Source organism: Lytechinus pictus, chromosome 19 (genome assembly GCF_037042905.1).
Source record: "Lytechinus pictus isolate F3 Inbred chromosome 19, Lp3.0, whole genome shotgun sequence".
NCBI classification, from domain to species: Eukaryota; Metazoa; Echinodermata; class Echinoidea; order Temnopleuroida; family Toxopneustidae; genus Lytechinus; species Lytechinus pictus.
This window is the reverse complement of record NC_087263.1, coordinates 9,279,985-9,306,075: the sequence shown is the minus strand read 5'-3', so window position 1 is coordinate 9,306,075 and position 26,091 is coordinate 9,279,985. Positions and strand designations below refer to the sequence as shown.

General features: G+C 37.1%; 1 protein-coding gene across 1 annotated transcript; it reads left to right on the top strand.

The window, feature by feature from the left end:
- Positions 1–1,801: 1,801 nt before the first annotated feature.
- LOC129282479 (cGMP-inhibited 3',5'-cyclic phosphodiesterase 3A-like) lies at positions 1,802–2,914 on the top strand. Its single transcript, XM_054918375.2, has one exon. The coding sequence runs from the start codon at positions 1,944–1,946 to the stop codon at positions 2,745–2,747; it is 804 nt and encodes a 267-aa protein (XP_054774350.1). The 5' UTR covers positions 1,802–1,943; the 3' UTR covers positions 2,748–2,914.
- Positions 2,915–26,091: the final 23,177 nt, after the last annotated feature.

Here is a 26,091-nt window from a genome sequence, read left to right as displayed (position 1 = left end):
TTTTAACAATATGTTTCTTTGATTTTTCTCTTTTATATGGATTCAGCTGGTTTCAAGGGTTTCATTCTCCTTTAAAGTACAAAGGTTGGAAAATTATATATTTTCTAAAGGTGCAGCAAAACACGCATTTTCACATAAAAATGAAACAACAAAATAAGCGGGTTTTATAAACCTAAACGTCCCAGCCAGATCAGTCATAGTTTCCTTCAGCAAAAAATTGATCCGCATTATGCTGCACTCAACACAGGTGATGTAAATGGGTAGGCCCTACCTGGAACTTCTGGAAGAAACTTATTCCTTGAAATGCGTGTGTGCTGTGAATATATATGCCTATACCAAAGCCGAGGTAATATCCAAGTCCTTTGGAAGCGCTTATATTTTGATTGAGTTTTAGCAAACAGGGAAATGACTATGAACACCCCGCGCAATATTTTTAATAAGCCAAACTCAAAGTTTATAACAAAAGCCTTTCTGGAATAATCATTATTTTTGTTAACTCTCGAAATTCGGGACATTGCAATTTATGCTTGATTTTGGGAACAAATACGGGACAAAAGAGGTAAAATTCGCTCTTTTTTAGGTTGACTTATTGCATGACATAATATTATAGCTTATGTGTAGCTTAGGCAACAGGCACGGATTCAGCTTTCGCCAATGGGGGTTGAAGTGGATAAATATTTTCATCCACATTTCCCCCGATCAGCCGCTAAAAGCTGATTTTTGAGGGGGTACTCTAGTCCTAACTAAAGACTGACAAACAAGACAAGACATCTCATAAAGCCTAGATAAAGTTTCAAGTTTATTTGATTGATTTAAAATGAAAACATTAAGGATTACAATAAAATAAGATGAACAAAAGTAACAAATTTACAATGTAGTAATAACGATTAAAATTTGTAATGAAATAGGTAGAATATTGAATTGTTTTGATATTGAAGGAAATTCGGCGACAGTTATGTTAAGACTAAAAGATAATGATAGGCATACCTGCAATGATTTTATCCCAATTATTTCACTGATTTTTTTTCCCTCGGGAGGGGGTGGGGCAGCACAACTCCCACTCTCAAAACAGCGTACCAATTACTTACAATGACATTTTTCAGTGGCGGATCCGTACTTGGGGGGGGGGGGGGGGGGGGTTAAACCCCAACTCGGCCGGGCTCCCCGCGGATAAAAAAGGAGTGTGGGATCAAACTCCAACACCCCTTCCCTGTTTACGAGAGCCGCGCAAGCGGAATAGTGGCGGATATATGGGGGGGGGGGGGGGGAGGGGGAGGATGCATTATGTCGCAGCCGGGGTCAAACCAAATTGTCCAACTCCCTCGTATAGCAAACAGCTAGATGATAGATCCACCACTATCTTCTTTACAGCGAAGACAGCAATTGTGGCAGATTAGGAAAATCGATACTTACAGCGGTTCTGGAAGTCGGACATTCTTAAAAAAAGGATGCTAACAGTAATTGGTGGACAAAACTATGTTTGAAGCTCAAGTCAAGTTCATGATCATGTACCGTTATATACTTGATCTCTCTAATATCTTGTAATCCTGTTTACGGGCCTGTTTCCGGGGCCTGTTTACCCCTCCTCTGAAAAGAGAGGGATCGGAAAGCGATTACCCTTCTTAATGTATCCGACCAACTCCTTCCCCCCAAAAAACAACAAAAACAAAACAACACAACAGGTGTAAAATGCCCAAATCCCTTTGATGTCCCGAAAGCTTGAGTATTATATTGATCCATCCATCGATGGTATTATTCTGGACATGTTGTTCACGTAGTTTTCGTGCTTGTACCCGTACCCGTATTCCAGCGAACGAGCGCGAGGCGTGCGATTCGCATGCATTTTATAGGTACGGTACCCGTGTGTTTGCATGCACGGCGCCTATGCAATTGTCTCGCGTTAGATCAGAAATACCGGTATGGCAAGGTGAAGCCTGAAGACGATGGACGACCGTCAGTCGACCCGATATGGCCTAAATAAAGGATATTTTAATCTTGACAACTCGGATTATAACGGATATATAACTGGCACAGCATCACAAATGGAGAGAAGGAATTACAACCCATACGTGGCCTGGTTTGGGCTTAAAAACTTGAGAAATATCGGGGCGGAAAGCCGGTCGGCTTTAGCAGCTGGAGTTGCGGGGGTCGCTCTTCTTCTGTATATTTTACAAGACTCTTTCATAACTGCATTGCATGTTTTATGTGGACTTTTTGCCCCAATGTTCAGCGTTATCTGCGCATTTTATTGGCTTGCTATTTATCTACGGAAATCTTGGACTGGAAACAATGTCTACGTTTTCTTCATGGCCTGCTATGTCGGGGAAATTTTCGGCCAAATCTGCTTCGGGGCATCGAACTTGTTCAGCCCCTGGCTGGTGGCGAGTGTTCTCGCCTCTGCATCGTTGGTCAGCATGACATCCACACTTTCAACCCCACAAAGTGCGCTAGTTATCAGCTTCTTGAGTTTCATGAGGTTTTTAAGTGGCTCAACTCTCCATGGACTACCCATGTGGATGAGGCCGTATCTCGCCTATTTCTGTGGAATTGTAGGGTGTGTTTTGTCAAAGTACACAGAAGCACACCTCTTCCGACACAGTTCGATCGTGGCACAGTTCACCAACGACGGCAAAATTCCAGTCCTGCGGCGTAGGCGCACCTCATCGCAGAGCTCCGTCGCGAGTCACAGCCATAAAACCCGGCGGACTTCTTTACCGGCGTTGATACAACGTCCACAGGTAAATTAATGCGAATTAATTAAGTACAAAGACCCTGCCAAGATCTGTTTATATTGTGTTGTTAAGTGTAGACCCTCTTAATTAAATGACGTCATGCTTCAGGCTAGTTTATTAACACTGTCTTGATCTTGTTCTTGTTGATTGCTTTTGAAGTGATGACTCAAATTTCAAGGACCAGTCCAGGCAGTGAATGAAAAATATTATAAAGGTAGTGATACCTACGAAGCCCCAAACCGGACATTTTTGACAACCAAAAAAAAAAAATTATCACGTACGTACCTAGTATTATTACGTACGTACGTGATAATTATTACGTACGTACGCAGTATTATTGCGTACGTACGTGATAATTATTACGTACGTACGTGATAATTATTACGTACGTACGCAGTATTATTACGTACGTACGCAGTATTATTACGTACGTACGTGATAATTATTACGTACGTACGCAGTATTATCACGTACGTACGCAGTATTATTACGTACGTACGTGATAATTATTACGTACGTACGCAGTATTATTACGTACGTACGCAGTATTATTACGTACGTACGTAGTATTCTAATTTTCATTGGTCTATGGAATCCGATATTCGCCGAATGTGGCCGACATCGGCACCCCGCATTGGCCCAACCAACGTCAGCTTGCTAGCTGGGACCATGGTTGGACCATAGTCATGCAGGTGATGATCATGACTTTTCATCGATTATAGGGCCTATATAACAGGGACCTGCATATGGGAACGATTTTTTCAGTGGGGGTGCTGAAATCTCTCCTCAAAGGTGGGAGGGACACAATAATTGAATTTTCCATAATTACACACACACACACACCTCTAAGGGCACCACACACACACCAACCAATCCTCCCCCCACACACATATATATATATATATACATATATATGACAGTCACTTCTTAGTTTTCTTCTTATAAAAGAACATAGATATATAATGAGATAAGTCGAGCGCGATCGAAACGCGAGCTATTTTTTTTTTGGGAAATTCATGTATTTTGTCCTGAAAAATTGAATATTTTGAGCAATGTTTGTGGTCCTGAACAAGATGCGTATGTAACAAATAATAACTGCGAACGTGATCAGTGCGAGCAGATATTTTTTATATACGCTCTGGTCTGATCGAAAGGGAAGTGTTATAAGGAATGTTTGCAGTTACTCATTAAGACGATTCATATATCACCAATCAAATAATGCGAGCGCGAAGCGCGAGCTGAAAAAATTGACATTCCGACCTAAATACTGGACATTCTAAGCACTTTTTGCAATCATGAACAGGATAAGATGCGAGCGCGAAGCGCGAGCGGAAACAAAATTGAGATTTCAGACCAAAAAAAGAGACATTCTAAGCACTTTTCTAATCAAGAACAGGATAGGTATATAAATATACAATTGATGCGAGCGCGAAGCGCGAGCGGAATTAAAAATGAGATTTCAGACCTAAAAACAGGACATCTTAAGCACTTTTCTAATCATGAACAGGATAGGTATATAACTATACAATTGATGCGAGCGCAAAGAGCGAGCGGAAACAAAATTGAGATTTCAGACCTATAATTGGGACATTCTATTCATGTTTTGAAAATCAAGAAAATGATGGGTAATTGGATATATTCTTACATTAATAATGTGAGCGCAAAGCGCGAGCAGAAAATTTTTGATATTCTGATCTGAAACTCCACACGGAATGCAATATATGGTTTGAACAGATAAAGAGAAATCAGGCGAACATAAGAATAAAGATTTGATCAAAATCCGACAAGGAATATCAAAGTTATTGCATTTTAAAGATTAGCATTATTCCGGTGAAACAGTTTTAAGCATGTCTTCATTAATATTCAGTGAGCAAACTGATGATGTCATATCCCCAATTGTTCTTTTGTATTTTATTATATAAAATTAGGTTTATTTGATATTTTCCCTTCAAGAACCAAAAAACAGTTGAATTGACAACTAATTTAGTCTATTAGATATTCTTTGCTGCAACTTATTTCATTATAAGGGAGACATATCATTCACACTGGTATGAAAAAATTAAACAATTTTGATTCCATGTAATAACACAAGAAACAGGATAGTGGGGATGTGATATCTTCAACCCGCAAGGGCGGAAATCCCAGAGGGGACAGGGGGACGTGTCCCCCCTACCAAAAATAGTAGGGGGACACAATATCAAATGCCCCCCTACTATTTTTGGTCTTTCATGGAGAAAAATACATCACTTCACAATCGAAATAATAGCTTTTGGACTAAATGACCTTACATTTTGGGTGAAAAACTTTTTCTTCTTTTTTTTATGCTTGTCAAATTTTCCATGCAGGCCCTGGTCCCTCTACCTTTGGGAAGAGATTTCCGCACATGTCAACCCACCTATTTAATATTCATGACGACATGCATATCACCATTTTCATAAACTATTGCTAAACTTTAGAATTAAATAACTTAACTATTTGTTATCAGATTTTCATAAAATTGTATTTGATATAAATATTTTCAGCCCGGAGTAGCCCCAAAACAAGCTGCGTATCTGAATAAACATGCGTGCGCGTGTTTAGAGTTAGCCCTTTAGTATCTGGGCGTTGTAAATACTTTGTTTTTATTATAAAAATCAATAATGCGAGCGCGAAGCACGAGCAGAAAATATTTGATATTCCGATTTGAAAAAGGGTGAATTTAAACACTATTTTAAGTACTGTGTCGGAAAATTCTTAAGGGGGTGGGGGTCTACAAAACGTCGTTCATTTTCATTACATTTCTGTCATTCATCAACTTACCACTAGATTTCCAGGAGGTGTTGCCTATGGAAAATAATACACGCAGCACCCCCAGGAAAAATTTTGGGGGTGCTTCAGCACCCCCAGCACCCCCGCGAGTTCCCAGGTCCCTGCTATATAACCCACAATATTCATATGATAACCATTTCATTTGTTCTCGTCATCAGGCTGTGTTTTCAATTAAACCATTCCTTTCAGAAACTGCTAGAAACACATTGGGGAAAGGACAATTAAAGGCCTATTATGTTAGTGTTTTGGCGAGACAGTTTTTTTCAAAAATGTACCCACACGCGACACTGGGATGAGCCCCTATTATTTTACCACCCTTTTGAAATTGCTTCGTTCTCTGCTTAAATTTGAATATGATATGGTATTAATTGATGTAAATTAAGTGAAGATGTATAGGTGTTTAAAAAAAGAAAAACTATTTGAAGAGGCTGGTATTTAAAGGGAAATTCTATGCGGGAACAATCAAAGCAGAAGGCCTATTGTAGGCCCACATAAAAATTTAAAGCCTGCGGGCTTCGCGCTAGCGTGATCAGATTTCAGTAACTACCGGTATTTGAATTCATGTATGACCTTTTGGGAGATAACATTACGTACGTACGTAATAAATACTGCGTACGTACGTGATAATACTGCGTACGTACGTAATAATTATCACGTACGTACGTAATAATACTGCGTACGTACGTAATAATACTGCGTACGTACGTAATAATACTGCGTACGTACGTGATAATACTGCGTACGTACGTAATAATTATCACGTACGTACGTAATAATACTGCGTACGTACGTAATAATATTACGTACGTACGTAATAATACTGCGTACGTACGTCATAATTTTTTTTTTTTTTGGATGTCAAAAATGTCCGGTACGAAGCCCCAAACCGGACATTTTTGACAACCAAAAAAAAAAAAATTATCACGTACGTACGTAGTATTATTACGTACGTACGTGATAATTATTACGTACGTACGCAGTATTATTGCGTACGTACGTGATAATTATTACGTACGTACGTGATAATTATTACGTACGTACGTGATAATTATTACGTACGTACGCAGTATTATTACGTACGTACGCAGTATTATTACGTACGTACGTGATAATTATTACGTACGTACGTGATAATTATTACGTACGTACGCAGTATTATTACGTACGTACGTAGTATTCTAATTTTCATTGGTCTATGGAATCCGATATTCGCCGAATGTGGCCGACATCGGCACCCCGCATTGGCCCAACCAACGTCAGCTCGCTAGCTGGGACCATGGTTGGACCATAGTCATGCTGGTGATGATCATGACTTTTCATCGATTATAGGGCCTATATAACAGGGACCTGGGAACGATTTTTTCAGTGGGGGTGCTGAAATCTCTCCTCAAAGGTGGGGGGGACACAATAATTGAATTTTCCATAATTACACACACACACACACCTCTAAGGGCAGCACACACACACCAACCAATCCTCCCCCCACACACATATATATTACATATATATATATATATATACATATATATGACAGTCACTTCTTAGCTTTCTTCTTATAAAAGAACATAGATATATAATGAGATAAGTCGAGCGCGATCGAAACGCGAGCTATTTTTTTGGGGGGGGAATTCATGTATTTTGTCCTGAAAAATTGAATATTTTGAGCAATGTTTGTGGTCCTGAACAAGATGCGTATGTAACAAATAATAACTGCGAACGTGATCAGTGCGAGCAGATATTTTTTTATATACGCTCTGGTCTGATCGAAAGGGAAGTGTTATAAGGAATGTTTGCAGTTACTCATTAAGACGATTCATATATCACCAATCAAATAATGCGAGCGCGAAGCGCGAGCTGAAAAAATTGACATTCCGACCTATAATACTGGACATTCTAAGCACTTTTTGCAATCATGAACAGGATAAGATGCGAGCGCGAAGCGCGAGCGGAAACAAAATTGAGATTTCAGACCAAAAAACGAGACATTCTAAGCACTTTTCTAATCAAGAACAGGATAGGTATATAAATATACAATTGATGCGAGCTCGCGCTGCGCGAGCGGAATTAAAAATGAGATTTCAGACCTAAAAACAGGACATCTTAAGCACTTTTCTAATCATGAACAGGATAGGTATATAACTATACAATTGATGCGAGCGCAAAGAGCGAGCGGAAACAAAATTGAGATTTCAGACCTATAATTGGGACATTCTATTCATGTTTTGAAAATCAAGAAAATGATGGGTAATTGGATATATTCTTACATTAATAATGTGAGCGCAAAGCGCGAGCAGAAATTTTTTGATATTCTGATCTGAAACTCCACACTGAATGCAATATGGTTTGAACAGATAAAGAGAAATCAGGCGAACATAAGAATAAAGATTTGATCAAAATCCGACAAGGAATATCAAAGTTATTGCATTTTAAAGATTAGCATTATTCCGGTGAAACAGTTTTAAGCATGTCTTCATTAATATTCAGTGAGCAAACTGATGATGTCATATCCCCAATTGTTCTTTTGTATTTTATTATATAAAATTAGGTTTATTTGATATTTTCCCTTCAAGAACCAAAAAACAGTTGAATTGACAACTAATTTAGTCTATTAGATATTCTTTGCTGCAACTTATTTCATTATAAGGGAGACATATCATTCACACTGGTATGAAAAAATTAAACAATTTTGATTCCATGTAATAACACAAGAAACAGGATAGTGGGGATGTGATATCTTCAACCCGCAAGGGCGGAAATCCCAGAGGGGACAGGGGGACGTGTCCCCCCTACCAAAAATAGTAGGGGGACACAATATCAAATGCCCCCCTACTATTTTTGGTCTTTCATGGAGAAAAATACATCACTTCACAATCGAAATAATAGCTTTTGGACTAAATGACCTTACATTTTGGGTGAAAAACTTTTTCTTCTTTTTTTTATGCTTGTCAAATTTTCCATGCAGGCCCTGGTCCCTCTACCTTTGGGAAGAGATTTCCGCACATGTCAACCCACCTATTTAATATTCATGACGACATGCATATCACCATTTTCATAAACTATTGCTAAACTTTAGAATTAAATAACTTAACTATTTGTTATCAGATTTTCATAAAATTGTATTTGATATAAATATTTTCAGCCCGGAGTAGCCCCAAAACAAGCTGCGTATCTGAATAAACATGCGTGCGCGTGTTTAGAGTTAGCCCTTTAGTATCTGGGCGTTGTAAATACTTTGTTTTTATTATAAAAATCAATAATGCGAGCGCGAAGCACGAGCAGAAAATATTTGATATTCCGATTTGAAAAAGGGTGAATTTAAACACTATTTTAAGTACTGTGTCGGAAAATTCTTAAGGGGGTGGGGGTCTACAAAACGTCGTTCATTTTCATTACATTTCTGTCATTCATCAACTTACCACTAGATTTCCAGGAGGTGTTGCCTATGGAAAATAACACATGCAGCACCCCCACATTTTGGGGTGCTTCACCCCCAGCACCCCCGCTTCCCAGGGCCATGGGGCAGGGCGAAAAAGACTGAAATTTGATTTTTATTGTCTGAATTGTAATTCTTTATACAAAACACGGGCGGTCGGGCCCGCCCACACTTGATTCGACATAAAACCCTCTAAGTTTCAAGTCCAACCACACCCTTGTCCCTCCCCGCTATCGAGTAGTCATGGTAGTGTGTAAAATATAATGGTTATCACGTATCGCGCGCGACTACGTCTGTATCGGCGTGCCGGAGCTTGATTGAGTCGCGTTACATGTTATAGGAGGGATGTTATTGGAATATGTGAAAGACGTTGTATGATTTGCGATTGTCGGATGTGATAATTATGTACATTATAACATATATAAAAAATACAAAGGGAACCTGATTTCGTGGGGGTGCTGCCTATGGAAAATAATACACGCAGCACCCCCAGAAAAATTTTGGGGGTGCTTCAGCCTTCAGCACCCCCAGCACCCCCGCGAGTTCCCAGGTCCCTGCTATATAACCCACAATATTCATATGATAACCATTTCATTTGTTCTCGTCATCAGGCTGTGTTTTCAATTAAACCATTCCTTTCAGAAACTGCTAGAAACACATTGGGGAAAGGACAATTAAAGGCCTATTATGTTAGTGTTTTGGCGAGACAGTTTTTTTCAAAAATGTACCCACACGCGACACTGGGATGAGCCCCTATTATTTTACCACCCTTTTGAAATTGCTTCGTTCTCTGCTTAAATTTGAATATGATATGGTATTAATTGATGTAAATTAAGTGAAGATGTATAGGTGTTTAAAAAAAGAAAAACTATTTGAAGAGGCTGGTATTTAAAGGGAAATTCTATGCGGGAACAATCAAAGCAGAAGGCCTATTGTAGGCCCACATAAAAATTTAAAGCCTGCGGGCTTCGCGCTAGCGTGATCAGATTTCAGTAACTACCGGTATTTGAATTCATGTATGACCTTTTGGGAGATAACATTACGTACGTACGTAATAAATACTGCGTACGTACGTGATAATACTGCGTACGTACGTAATAATTATCACGTACGTACGTAATAATACTGCGTACGTACGTAATAATACTGCGTACGTACGTAATAATACTGCGTACGTACGTGATAATACTGCGTACGTACGTAATAATTATCACGTACGTACGTAATAATACTGCGTACGTACGTAATAATTATCACGTACGTACGTAATAATTATCACGTACGTACGTAATAATACTGCGTACGTACGTAATAATATTACGTACGTACGTAATAATACTGCGTACGTACGTGATAATTTTTTTTTTTTTGGATGTCAAAAATGTCCGGTTTGGGGCTTCGTAGATACCAGAATCGGTTGTGTGTGAGAATAAGGTAGGGTGAAATGTTTGTTGATGTTTACATGTACTTAAGGTTTTCTTTTTGATAGATAATAATTTCTATGTTACATAAAAAGTTATATTTTAATTTCATTATGGATGATTGTCCTTTTTTTTTATAGTATGATGGTGGGCCCCAAGTCTGCGCACCTAACAATTTGAGTTAAGATTTAACATGAATTTCTTCTTATTTCACAAAATCTTTTGGTTAATAATAATGTTCCTTATATTATTGAGAGTAAGTATACCAAATTTCTCATAAAAAAATGAAAGAAAATATATGATTTTCTTGAAAAACCTCGGGCAGTCATTTTCAGATTTAAAAAAAAATGGTACCCCATGTCTGCGCACTTATTCACTTTGCACACGATTCAGGGATTTTGATGAGAAAGGCTGTAGTTTGAGGCCGTCACATGAAATGCCCTGAATTCATTATTTTTTCACCATTTTGAGTCAGATTTTTTTATAAATACCTGTCTATGTATTGCATGTGTAAAGTTCGTGCTCGTTGCGTATCTTCTTTTACTAGAATCGCGCAGATACGCGGGTGCGCACACTTGGGAGACCGCGCAGACATGGGGGAACTGACTATACCGTAGTTTAACAGCCAAGACTCGGTGTAATTGTCAACACAGGGTGCCACAGAGTCAAGGGGGGGGGGGGCACAGCACTCCACCTTTTTCCAAAACCATGTACAAAAATATAAAAATGGCCATCTGAGTGTGATTTTTGCATGATCAGCCCCCACTTTCAAAACTGTTTCTGCAGCCCCTGTATAGAGTAATATTTAAAGGGGAACTTCAACCTGAAGAAAATTTTGTTCAAAATAGAAAAAAAAAATGTTGGTGAAGAAGTGATGAGAAAATGAAATTTCATTGAATTTTTACCATTCAATATAGAAAAGCTGCTTATGTGATGCACAAATTAAACAAAAATTCTTATACAATGTAACTTTTTCAATTCTTTATAAATGGATTTTTCTCAAACCTACGGCAATATTTGTAATTGGCTATTTCATTTATTTTATTTCATTATTTTTTTTCAAGTACGACTTTACTCTGTAAAGAGGACTGCACTCAATGGAAGAGAAAGGGCTTGAACCTCAATCCTTTGCATCAATATGTAACTTGCCTATAAATGCAGCTTGGATTACAGGAGCATGCCACAATACCAATGTACTATATACTGTAGATCTACATACTGTACTGGTACATGTATAAAAGACTTGAAAAGTTGAAATACATGTATCAGATTGTGTTTCTTGAAAGTTGATAGAATTTGGCGCTGAGAAGTTGTATTTGTAATGGCTGAGGTTAAATGTTTCACAAATTATTTGAGAAGCATAATTCATGGGAGTATTGGTGACAATTCATCAGCTCAATCTAAACCTACATGTACATGTACTGTATAGCAAAAAATTTGTGTTGGATTGATTAATAATGTTTGATGTAGGTAAAAAGTCAGATGTAAATAATTCAAGTCATGGAATCAGGGTCCGATAGAGGGAAATGTCTGCACATAAATGCACTCATGCTTTTTTCAAGAATGTTTCCCCTTTTCTGGAATCTCCTCAATCGATTTGAGGCTCTATTGAAATCTGAATGCATGCAATGCAATTGCAGTACATGTACATGTACATGCACACGTATATTGCATACTGTATTCCAAGCTCTTGTACATTACATTTACATGGACATGTGGAATTCAAGCTGAAAAAAAAAGACTGAGGGGCAAACATATCTTGGCCTTGTGTCTCATCGGTACCATCCTATATAGTGATAACTCACTCTGTAGATGATGTTGGTCACCTGTCTCCGCTGTTCACCTTGTCTATGTATTATTAAAGGTTGTGAAACCTGTGATGTCAGTGAATAGGGTGTGTTCAAGCAATGCTTTCTGCCTTCGGAACACAGTTTTCAAATATGTTGCATTCCAACTTCACCCCCCTGTGCTTTAGTTCAAGTTTTTGTCAGTAAATATGACTGTCTTTTGATTGATACTATGATATGCATTTACATACAAAAGGTATACATACATGTACATGTATACCTGTATACCTGTCCCACCATTTGTCTAGAAATAAATATATTCAATGGTGCACTGAGGCAGCTTATAAAAGCTCAAGCTGTCTTCCAGCGCTCAGTGAATTCAAGGAATAAAATTTATAATCCTACTGGGTACTCATTCACCTCACCTGGGTTGAGTGCAGCACAATGTGGCTTTAATCTCTTGCTGAAGGATAACGCGCCATGACTTTGATCCGAAACCATGCCCCTCTGATTGAAATGAATTTTTTTTTACCCGAAGTGGAAATATATTTCATACACATGACGTACCGTATGTACACATAATTGATGATCAAATTTAAATGTCAGGCATACTGTATCATGCCCTGTTTGGGATGCAGGTATGCATTCTCGCAGCTGTTATTTCTCAATTGTTTTTTCCTCCATTAATGTTATTAATTTGTGCCAGGTAAAGTTCATTATATTTTAATTCGGAATGCCCTTGACCTTTGTGAAATACATTACTCTAATAGTTCACACACTTAGTATGGAGAAAGCCGCAGATGTGAAGTTGTGTACAGTGGACACCCATAACAGAGCTGAGTGTACCCATATGGTGTGTGTCTGGCCCTAGAAACGAACCCTAAAAACAGGCATGCACATTCAAAGATTTTGCAAGATCACTTTATACAAAGTAGGCTTGAGTATACATGTGTAGGTCCCATGTGCACATGTACATGTAGGCTCGATGTACATAATATACTATAGTGAGCGATGATGGTAATGATGCTGCTGCTGATGGTGGTGATGATGGTAGTGATAATGATGATGATTTTGATGATGATGATTTTGATGATTTTGATGATGAATATGATGGTGATGATGGCGATGATAATGGTAATGATGATGGTAATGATACATGTAAAAGTGATGATGATGATGGTGATGGTGATGATGGTGATGATGATGGTGGTGATGATGATGCTGATGATGATGATGATGCTGATGATGATGATGGTGATGATGAGGATGATGATGGTGGTGTTGATGGTGGTGATGATGATGATGGTGATGATGATGGTAGTGACAATGATGATTTTGATGATGATTTTGATGATGACGATGATGATTATGATGATGGTGATGATAAGGGTAATGATGATGGTGATGATGATGATGGTGTTGGTGATGATGATGATGATGGTGGTGATGATGATGATGATGATGGTAATGATGATGATGATGTTGATTATGATGATGGTGATGATGATGATGATGATGATGATGATGATGATTACGAGTCCTAATTACGATGGTGATGGTGATAATGATGATGATTATGATGATGATGGTGAGGATACTACAATGCACACTGTAGACCTACATGTAGGCAGGCCTACATTTTAGATAAAACTTTATAAACCATGATTTTTAGGAAATTGACTTACTTATATTGACGAAATTACATACATAATGTACATGTACTGTACATATGCACATGTATGTATCATTTGGATACCACAACTTTTATACATACATGTACAATACAACAGTAGCATCAGTTACAGCACTGTATGAAAAAGCTTGCCTTGTTCATTTTTGTTCACCTAGTACATGTAATTGTTTAAATGTACATACATGTACATGGACATACTAGTCATGTAGGCTAATGCTATGTGCTTGTAAAAAAAACACAGTCATAAACACCACTTTTAAAGGAAACCAAAACCCAAGAAGAGAAGCAATCTTATTGGAAAGAGTAAAATGAGAGGAACAATTAAAAAAAAGTTTCATCAAAATCGATAATGAAATAAGCAAGTTATGGACGATTAAAAAGTCTTGTTGTACTTACTATGTGGATCCTCAAATTGGCAAACGTGATTCAAAATGGCTGATTTTGTGGACAACTCTCCATTTGTTTTGTACACATATTTTCAGATTTTCCCCTTTATTTTACATATTTCACATTATCTCCTCCTGACCTTGACATATATGGTGTGGATTATATTTTCCCATATGTTGTGCTCAGAAGGAGGCAAGATGCAATTTGAAAGATAATGAGGAAAATCTGAAAATTTGTGTACAAAACAAATGGAGAGTTGTCCACAAAATCAGCCATTTTGAAGCACGTTTGCCAATTTGAGGATGCCCATAGAAAGTACAACAAGAGTTTTCAAACTCCCATAACTTGCTTATTTCGTGACCGATTTTGATGAAACTTTTTAAAAATTGTTCCTCTCATTTTAGTCTTTCCAATAAGATTACTTCTCTTCTTGGGTTTTGGTTTCCTTTAATAGTGTAACATTCGTAATCGGGCCGTATAATGTACATGTATACATGTACCGATATATGCAATCTGCTTGAACATGTAACACGCAAATGTGTGCACAATAACATAGTGTTAAAGAGAAATGCCAGTAGTTGCAGTAAACACTGATTTCATGAGAAAGTCTGTAAAACCAGGCTTAATTGTCTGTATATCATCTCGGATCTAGATCTGGTACAGTTACATAAACTGAACCTTGTGAAATCTTGAAATCTACGCTGAAAAATGTTCACACTGAAGATCGCCAACACAGATAGGCACACGTGGGACAGTGTATTATTATTGCTAGAATAAAGACCCGACGGAAGTGACCGAATCCGCGCCTATTTTGCTTATTTCTCAGCAATTACACAATTTCTTTCAGAATCCTTTGGCACATATTTTTTATTCATACAAACAGACACTTGGGTGGTCATTATATTAAAGTCTGGAAAAGTCATTTTGAGATCGTTACCAGAACTGGAAATTACCTTTAATACATGAATATACTCTTTTTCAGTATAATGTAGGGTACATTTGCAATATTAAAGTCAATGTCACGTTCACACATTTCAATGGCCATGGGTGATGAACAAGGCTTTTGAAAATGATGCGGTTGGTTGATTGTTTTAATAGAAAGTACATGTATGAAACTGCAATCAAGTCATTTGTAAGCCAACAAGTCCATTGATGCTTTAATAGAGTGTGTGTATTTCAAACTATTGTTCTTTTTTCTAGAGACTCAAGAAGATCACAGATATGTATACAATACATGTATATGTATGTACTGTATGTTATTGAGAAAGAGAGTGACAGACGTACAGAGAGAGAGAGAGAGAGATAAAGTTCAAATCCATCTTCTACACTTTTTGTGATTTTAACTTAAGTTGAATAATGAAAAAGAGCAACCTCATCAAATTTGTTGTTGTCTATAGCAACTCACACTGCTCCAGTCTCTCAAGCCCTTTTCAGGTGTGTGAAAAAGTTTAGCAACATTTTTGTTGAGACTTGATGATCACAGCACTTTAATATTAGTGCGCTTTGTGTGATCATGGACCTACTAGTACAATGTACATGTAGGTCCATCGTCTGATACAATTTGTTTCTGGGCCCCGTCTTTAACAAAGAGGTGCAATTTATCCGATTAACCACAACTACTGTATGGATAACCAATGCCAACATCTAAAATGCACATTTTGTTCAAAATGTACATGTATTCTATATTTGTAGTACATTCATAATTTTCTTGAAAATTCCTTGCACATGCTTCTCTTTTTCTTTAAGGACATTGTGCATTTGTATTGATAGTCAATTTTGGTTATTTAAAAAAAAAAAAAAAAAAAAATTGATTTTGAGATTTTTGCAGAAACTGAAAATACAAGTTCTTCTCTATTCATACATGTTACTAAATTTCTAGGCAGCAATTTAAAATATTTTCTGAGATATGAGAGTATTTTCACGGCGATGCCATACAAATTTTTGATAAAATGCACAAATCCCATTGGAAACGTGTACTGTAACAGAGCGATACAACGTTTTGACTGACAGCGATTTCAATGCCCGCGGTCAGCCAAACTGTCGTATCGGCACTGGGCACGGCATTGACTTTACAACGTTTTGATTGATCGCATGCATTGAAATCACGGTCAGTCAAAGCGTCGTATCACTTTTCCCTTTGGCCTTTTTGTACAGGGAAAATCTAAGCCGCTCAAACCGAAATTACAAGCATGTAGCTCTTATGCCATATTTTCTCGGATCCTTAGCTCTGTTTAAAAATAAAGATACCAATGTCAAGCAATTTTCTTGGTCTTTCCAACCATGTAATTTTCTAGCAATGAATATGTTGTATTAAAGGCTGGGGAACCAAAGACCTCGGAACGAAAGATAATCCTCTGTGCTGACGTCCATGATAATACATAGACAAGTTGGTGATTGGACGAATTGGCATTAAACCAATTGGAAATAAACCTGTACATGTGTACACATCTTCAGAATCTGCACAAAGCACGCACAGTAATCAAAAGAAATTAATTCCTGATGGACAAATAGACTCCGTGAAAATATGAGATATTTATTCACAAGATTGCATATTTCTCATCCTCATCTTTCCCTCATCCGATAATTTAATCACATCTCAATTGTCCCTGCTGTCATTCAAAGCCAGGATTCGTTATTAATGCTGGTATATGAATTCTCACAATGTCTCCTGATAAGAATCAATACAATGTCCATTGTACGTGGACATTAATTTTATATGTAATAATGAATTGTGAATAACATTGATATAAAATGTACACTGTACAATAGCTGGATTTTGTAATCTTAGGATACGTACATATGTACAAAGTTTTACCCCAGTCTTTAGCTCGAGCTGCCATTTTAATTCACAGAGTTTAGTAGTTCATTTGAAGAGTCCTTCCAGGTAGCAGTATTATTTAATATTATATTATTAAATATTATTATTTGTTGTTGTTATTATGATTATTATTATTGTTGTTGTTATTATTATTATCATTATTAATATTATTATCATCATTATCATCATCATCATCATCATCATCATCCTCATCATCATCTGGAGTATTAATTTCTACATGTTGTAGTATAGTAGAACACTGTACATGTACATGTAGTAGAAGTAGTAGAATAAGGTCTACATTTTGGTTTGATTTTCAATGCTGTATGAATGAGCTCAGAAACTGTACATTGTAAAGAGTGTGAATTGTGTTCGTGACACCTTTATATTAAAGTAAATACATGTAGGTGTTAATGAGCACTTGTACTGTATGTAGTTCTGTAATATTCAGATGCTTGCCTGTGGTGCGTCACAAAAAAAAAGTTGGATGTAAACTGTAAATTCTAATCCCCTTTTCTTCTTCTTTTTTATTATTAAACAATAATGGCTGATTATAAACGGTTCAGCAGCATCCAGGCCTATAGTTCTGCTACCCAATTAACGTCAAAAGGGGATCAATCAAATTGATTATTTTTCTCTATTGGTTGTGCCGGCATGTGCATACGTATAATTGTACACAAAAGGGTGCCCTACAAAATACATGTAGGCCCAACATTGTACATGTACAACTGACGACAAATATGTATACAAACTATACATTGAAGTTAGTTAGGGGAGTGTTGTGTTTTTTTGTACATGAAGCAAGTACAGGTACATATTTGTACGCTGTACATGTAAAGTATGTTTGTGAATTGGGGAACCAACAGTAGCAAACAGACAAAAAATGACCATGCCCATAAAAAACAGTTCAATAGATTTAAAATTGAGATATCCTGCTTTGTACTACATGTACATACATGTACATGTGCTCTGTAGTTGGTTTCAAATATATCACAGTGAAAGTTTAATATAAAAGACAAATGAAAGTACTTGCAGTAAACACTGATTTTGTTAGAAAGTCTGTAAAACCAAGGTATTTGTCACCGTATCATCCTATATGTACATGTAGATCTAGTTCTGGCATATTTTAAAATCATGAAAAGCTGAAAATGATAAACATTGTATAGAGGAGTGTAGATTGTAGATGTATACAAAGTGGGACGGTGCATTTTTATTGCTTTTAAATAGAAAAAGGCCTGACATTTTTTTGCTTCTTTTTGCTAATTCTCATCAATTTCACAATAACTTCCAGAATCCTGTGGCTCATATGTTATTAACATCCTGCATACAGTGTATACAGAAACCTGGGTGTTCATTATCATTTTATTGGATTCTGTACAAACTCATTTTGAAATCATTACCACGACTGGCATTTATCTTTTAATATGAGGTTGATATTATTCACACATGTATGTGTACAGTCCTTGGTGACATTTACATGTAGATTATTATCCTGTATTGCATTTGGTTTCCATTGAAAAATCACTGATGGTCACTGGTAAAAACCCTATAAAGTGTAATAACTCACTTCTAATACAAACATAATATGTGTTTGAACTCATTTTGAGATCATACATACACATGTAACCACCTCTAAAAATAGCCCTTTCTCCAGTCTTGTGGCAGGAAACCTGTTCAGCGTCCCATAACACAAAGATTTCTAGATTAATTGTACGCTTGATTTTCACAATTAATTGTACATTGTAGTCAATGCAATCAATCATAAAAGAAATGTTCAGTGATGAAGTATTATTAAAGCTTTTTGCTACGGGCCATAGATGATATTACATACATGTACATGTAGCTGATGGGAGAGGGTGTAAAGTACATGTATGGGGGCTGCCATCTACTTCACTTGGATTCAATAAAAGGGTGCTTGGTGACTGGTGATTGATAATGTCACAGAGAGAGATAGAGAAAGACAGGGAAAGAAAGAGAGAGACTGGGAAAGAAAGAGAGAGACAGAGACAGACAGATAGAGAGGGGGAAAGCAAGGGAAAAGTGTGATACCCTGCCCGTAGGGGCATCTCGTTGCCATAACAACCAATCGAAGCTCCTCCATCAAAAATGTCAGTGGGGAGAGATGCCTCAAAACTGAATGGGGAGACAAATTACTCCAGCTATACTAGTTCGTCCAGCATTGGTATGCACAGCATCATATGTTCTTTATTTGTACACCAATGGAGATATACAAAAGGGTCCAATAATGTAGGACTGTCTACATACATCTTTGATGTAAAAAATTATTTTGTTGGCCTAAAGTTTGACCAGCCACAGAGGTACATGTACATGTACATGTATTTAAGTCCATCCAGGCTGGCCTTCAGAAAAAACTTTAAACTACATGTAAATATGAATTTTATAATTTTTAGGGGCTGTGAGAATTCAGCATTTTTGCTTTCGATTGTTAGCTTAATTTCAGCTCACTTTCGTCTTTTAAATAATTTCACCTTTAATATTTCAGCTTTCCTCTGTATATGCATGGAGCTACATGTACTTGGGAGCTCTTTCAATATCAGTTTCTTTCATCATCACTCTTCAGCTTTTTTTTTTAGCTCTTTTTATTTGTGATCACTCTTTCCCCTGCTTTCTGAACAGCCACAGATCTTGAGGGCAGTGTGAAAGACTTGGGTCAGACCTGTCCTAGGCTGGCCTAAATACCCCTTTCATATTGAGATCTTCTGAGTTGAACTGGGGTGGAGAAAGGTGCAATGTGAAAGGGACAGGTGATCTGCTTTGCTCTTTTCTTGCCCATGGTTTGCTATAAAACAAGGTTTACGTTTTAATATCAAAACTTGACTTGACATATACATGTCACTGATGTACATGTAGGCTCGAATGATTTGATTTGCGAAAAAAAAATCATAACAAAAGCAAAATGCAATACAAAACTGTACTGATTGTACAAACATGTACATGTAGTCATTGTAGTGGAAAATCTGCCCATCAAACTTGCAGTATTTAGCATGTGTTTGCCAAGCTTCATCTCCAGGGAAACTTGCATTTTCTTATGATTTACACTATTACAAAATTTTGCTTTATTATATATTTTGTACTTGCCACTATTAAAAGAAGTCTGGAATGTGCTGCTTAGAACACCATAGAACTAAAAATTCTCAATTTAGAAAATGGAATACTGGGGCCTATTGGAGTTGACATGTTTAAAAATAGGAACAGGATTCCATTTGGTATCAAAAGAACAGAAAGAAGTACTCCATCTAAACCTGCAAAAATAATTACAAAATTAATACCCCGCTTTAAACAAGGGTAATTAAAAATTGTATTTTTTTCTAACTTGCACTATAGAGATCAATATGTGGGATGCACTTCTCTCTCATCCATTGATTTGTCATTGTACCTGTGTATATATTTTATTAGGATCTTTAGACAAGAGGCAAGCCCAGGTATTTGTCTCCCCTTCACACTTGGGTTGTCTACGGAAGCTTTGCATTGATACTCCTAATCCCCCCCCAAACTGGATCTGATTATGTGGATTAAAACTGTACAAAGCTTTAATAATTGATTATCAATAGCAGCGGCTGCATTGAATGATATAACTGAGGCACCATCATGCAGAAAACATGTTTTAAGCATTATGCAAAACATACATATAAAGGTACATGTATACGGATGGACTGCGGCATGGAGTACATGCACATCAGAATTCCTTGTTGTTCGACTTGTCTACATTCATGAAATATGCACAACCCTCACATTTCCCACTCACCACCTGGTAGAAAGGAATTCCTCGAATGCTTGAGCACTTAATTACGGTAGCCGTGATAAGCCAGTTAATCATATTCATCTATGCAATGCGTTTTAAACGTACTTCATTGAAAGATTCCTTAAAAATGTCAGATGATTTCACCGAAATTGGCTCCCTCAAAATTGCGCAAGGCTATGCGACTTCACAGCAGGTACTTTTTACTAGACATTCCATTGTTGATGTTTTTTAAATCTTGTGAAAATTTTGGGTGCAAATGTTTTGAAAAATTTCTGTAAAATTTCCACAACTTGCCCCAAACTAATCATAGGCGACTTTGAGCATTTTTAAATTTTTACGCGCATGTATCATAGTTTCAAAAAGTACATACTGTCATTTTTATTTTCATGGGCAATGATTTTTTTAGTCGGGGGCTATTGCACTCTTGTTGGAAGGAGAGGAAACCTCAAAGTGCGAGTACCATTGAATACCCGAAGGCTTACATGTTGATTGTACAAAAAAAAATGCTTGTTGGTTGTTTGATTACATAACGACCCTTTTCAGCGGGTATGAAGGATGTGTGAAAGGGGTAAAAGCCCCTGCACAATTGGCTAAGCCTTATCCCTCCTTGAAGGTGATTAGGTAGTCTTCCTTTTCAGACCATAGTGGAGTTTGGACTCCATAGAGTATCCCTTTTTGAAGTCTGGTTGGAAATGGTTGAACCCTGTGCTAAAATTATGGGAAAAACTCTCAGTGGCTGCTTCTTTTAATAGCTCACTGACACTGGCTAAATTTTCTTACAATGTTTTGCATTTTACCTTGGACTCTATGGTAATTTGAATTTCCAGGGCTAATTTTTTTTTAGTTTCATAGGGCTCGTTTGGTGGTGAATTTGCCTGTGCCCCTTGTATTTTTTTCCTTGGTTTTCTGTGACAATTGCCTGATGCTACCAAGATCCTTGAATCTCATTTGCTGATGGTAGATAATTGACAGCACATCATGACATGCTTCCAAGTGTATTTTTTGGTGGGGTAAAAGGAACATATATATATTAAATGCCCTCTACAACATACTTGGGAGTTCATACTGGCATATTACATGTACATGTACATGTAAACTACATGTAGCCTACATGTACTGATGCTGGTCTTGACCTTGACCTTGACCCTGGCCTTGTACTATGGTTGAGTCACTGCAAACAAAGTTTTTATTCAATGGCCTCATAAGCCTCGGTCATGACTCCATCCTGCAACCATACAAACATTCTTGCTACAGCATGGACCCTTGAATTTGGGTCTGATCTATACAAGACTACTTTAAGTAGTCCTGAGCAGATAGGTGTTTGTTGTATTACCTCTGCTAGTCTTTTGTCCTTTAAATTGGTCTAATAGTCAAGCCAGCTTAAGCCTTAGCATTGTTTACCAAGGACCTTGTTTTGTGAAAGGAAGTGGGGCTGTTAACAGTTATGTGGTGCGAATGTACAGTTATATTTACCTGTTTACAGTGCGAATGTTCAGTTAATTGCCTTGTCCAGTTATATTACCCTTTGAACAGTGTGAACGCAAAGTTATATTGCCGTGTGTGAACAGTGTGAATATAAAGTTTTATTGCCCTCTGATAACCGAGAACAGTTTGAATGTACAGTTACATGTATATCAACTCCCTGGTTATATTGCCCTTTAAACAGTGTGAAAGCAAAGTTATATTGCCCTGTGTGAACAGTGTGAATGTGAAGTTTTGTTTAATACCTTGTGATAACCGAGAACAGTTTGAATGTACAGTTACATGTACATGTGTATACATATCAACTCCCTGGTTATATTGCCCTTTAAACAGTGTGAATATGTAAAGTTATATTTCCATGTGAGAACTGAGAACAGTGTGAATTTCTAGTAATGTTGCTAGTATTGTAGCAACATAATAACTACATGTAGCCACACATATTTTCTTGTGATGTTTTCGGAAGTATGGTCTCAGAAATATGTTCTCCGAAGAATGAAGGATATGATCTGAAATATTGGGCCCATGCTCATGTACAGTAAACTGGTCGTGATGTATTCTATTTTAAGTTTCAAGCATCAATTGCTCCACGATTCTCTTTGGTACGGTATTGAAAAGGAAGGTTTGTTTGGATATAGATAAATGGGTTTTGAAGGAAGGATTGCATTGTATTCAAGGCCTGAATGTTTTGAAGAGAGAAAAGTATGATCAATTGGCAATAGAAATTGACAATATGAATGATACCGCAATGTGTTCAGGGTTGATGGGGCCTGATGGCTGATGGTTCCAACTGCTTGCCCTTTTCTACACAGCAAAAACTGGTGTTAACCGGTCTTCATAGAGGACCACACCAGTTATTTACTCTGGTGTTAAATTGATGGTGTTTGTTTAACACCTATATAGGTGTTATTACAACACCTTTGGTTGTTACATTTACACTCTTTGGTGTTATGTTCAATCTCTAGGGTGTAATTTTAACACCTCGGAGTGTGGTCCTCTATTAACACCAACTGGTGTCAGTTTTAACACCACAGTTTTTACAGTGTACTGTAGAATTCAGTAGAGTGTAGACAGTCACACATACATGTAATTTATGAACAATCACTGGTTTTACAGTACTTTGAGTCTGTTAATCTTAATTAAAGGGATGGTCCGGGCTGAATATATATATATCTCAATAAAATAGAGTAAAATTTACAGAGCGAAATGTTAAAAATTTGATCAAAATCGGATAACACATATCAAAGTTATTGAATGTCAAAGATTTGCATAATTCCGGTGACACATTTCTAGGCATGTCTTCATGAATATTCATTAGGTGGCTGATGATGTCACATCCCCACTCTCCCTTTTCTTATGTTATTACATGGAATCATACATGTACATTGTACATGTAATTGTTTCATTTTTTCATAAATGTGCAAATGATGTGTTTCATTATGATAAAATATTAAAGTTGCAGCAAGAAATAACTATTGCACTAATAATCACTTGTCAATTTAATTGTTTTAGTTGTTGGTAGAAAACCTAATTAATATACCGTAATCAAATACAAAAGAACAAGTGTGGGAATATGACATCATCAGCCCACCTAATGAATATTCATGGAGACATGCCTAGAAATGTCTCACCGGAATAATGCAAGTCTTTAAAATTCAATAACTTCGTTATTTGTTATCCCATTTTGATGAAATTGTCGGCATTTTGCTCTGTGAATTTTACTCCTTTATTGAGATATAAATGTCGTCAGCCCGGAGCATCCCTAATAATCAAGGGAAACGCAAGAGTCTTGAATCATAATGTAAGTTGCTATAATAAATATGGATGAATTCAAACATTGCTTCTCAATCTTTCCAAGCCCATCCACTATAAATACAGATCAGTGAGTTTGATCCAAGAAGAAGAGGTAAACTTGGACTGTATACAAGCCATGTCAGTTAAACTTGAAAAATAATGGATGAGTTGTTTTATAGGAAAACAATAATTAGAATACATGTACATGTACCATATTACTACATGTACGTATGTATGGATACATGTACAACATTTAAACACAAAATGTAGGCCTACTTTGTAATGTTTGTACATGTAGGAGTAATTGTTACTAATTGAATGTGAAATTTTTTAAAGAGAATTGCAACCAATAAGGAATTACACATATATTTTGGGAGCGTACACATGTATGTGCTGCAGAGTATACATGTAATTCTTGACTTGAAAAGGAGATTCAGGAATACCTTTAATTATGGAGGACCTTTGCGAGGAATGTGAGTGTCTTGTAACATGAAGCTCCAGGCTCGGCATTCACCCATTGCTATGCGCACCTGCCTCATCTACCATTCCCATCATGCATTGCCTGACAACGACAGTGTTTGATGAAGAGATACAGCTCCCCTGCCTGACATGTTTACATGGTAAACCCTTTCATACTTACAAATTGCCCGCTTGGAAGCTGGGGTTGATTATAATATTATAAAGGCCTGTACTTATTGCGTGTTCTACATTGTACATGTATCTGTGTATCAAATACGATTTCAGACGTTATTCAAGGATTTTTGTATTTCTACATGTACATGTACTTTGTACTAGTGTTTCTGCAGGAATACAAGAATCATTTTTGTAGGACCTTGGTAATAATCCCATCATACATGGGCTGGGTTCCGTAACACAAAGATTAGCGATCAATCGCTAAATGAACTGACCAATCTAGATCAATATTACGCATACCGACCAGGAACCAACCACACCGGCCACATTATAGACTTCGTTCTAGTGAAGACACTACAATTTTACACATTCCTAGAGTTGTTTCAAAAGGGGGGAAGCTAGTTTTGATTTTTGCGGTTCCAAATTATGGAATAGTTTTATACCTATTCACCTTCGATCATGTACTTCTGTTGAATCTTTTAAAAGAAATTTGAAAACATTTTTATTTTTGTTGTAGTGTAATTGTAATATTGGAGAGCAATTTGTACAAAGCGCATAGAGCAATTTCATTTGATTATGCGCTATATAAGTACCAATTTATTATTAATATTATCAGAAGTGTTTTCTCATATTTGCTATCCATCGCAAAGCTTTGTGTTGGAGGGTTCTGGTTGCATGGAAGGATCCTTGTAAGGACATTTTTTTGTTGCTTTATTTATTTTATTGGCTACTGAAATCCTTGCATCTGATTGGCTCAAAACAAATTAGTTGGTGAAAACCACTGACTATTTGCTGCATGAGTGAAACACTTTCATTTACAAATGTACTTGTTTTTAATAAATGAAGATGGATGTATCATCTTTTGGAACCAAGGTTGTATGATATGATGCGTATCTAGTGTGTCCAACCATTTCAAGCCCAACCCTGCCCAAGGATGATTTTGTTTCGAGCCCAAGGATGATGGTAGTCTGCAGGCACAAACCCAGGTGTGGATCCAGCTTGATTTATTAATAAATAAAGACACAATACCATTTAAGGGGCCATGTTGTTTTTGCACAATTGTCGGCCTCTCAAAAACTATTTTGTCTAATCTGGACGGATCTGTGCCTGCACTTAAACCCTGATTGAAATGTGAATTTACAAGTGGGTCTTCACACAAAGACTAGCACAAATATAACTGTAACACTTATGGCCTTTTTTACGCAAGTCATTGTAGGCTACGTATTCAGACCTTTAAATTGAGTGAAGGGCTTACACAACAGACTATTAAAGATGATCGTGCATCTGAGAAATCGCTTGGCTGAATCCTCCGTGTACATCGGTAGTTTGCACTATGGATCCAG

Coding starts and splice junctions, on each gene's coding strand:
- LOC129282479 (XM_054918375.2), top strand. CDS start 1,944: ATGGACGACCGTCAGTCGACCCGATATGGCCTAAATAAAGGATATTTT.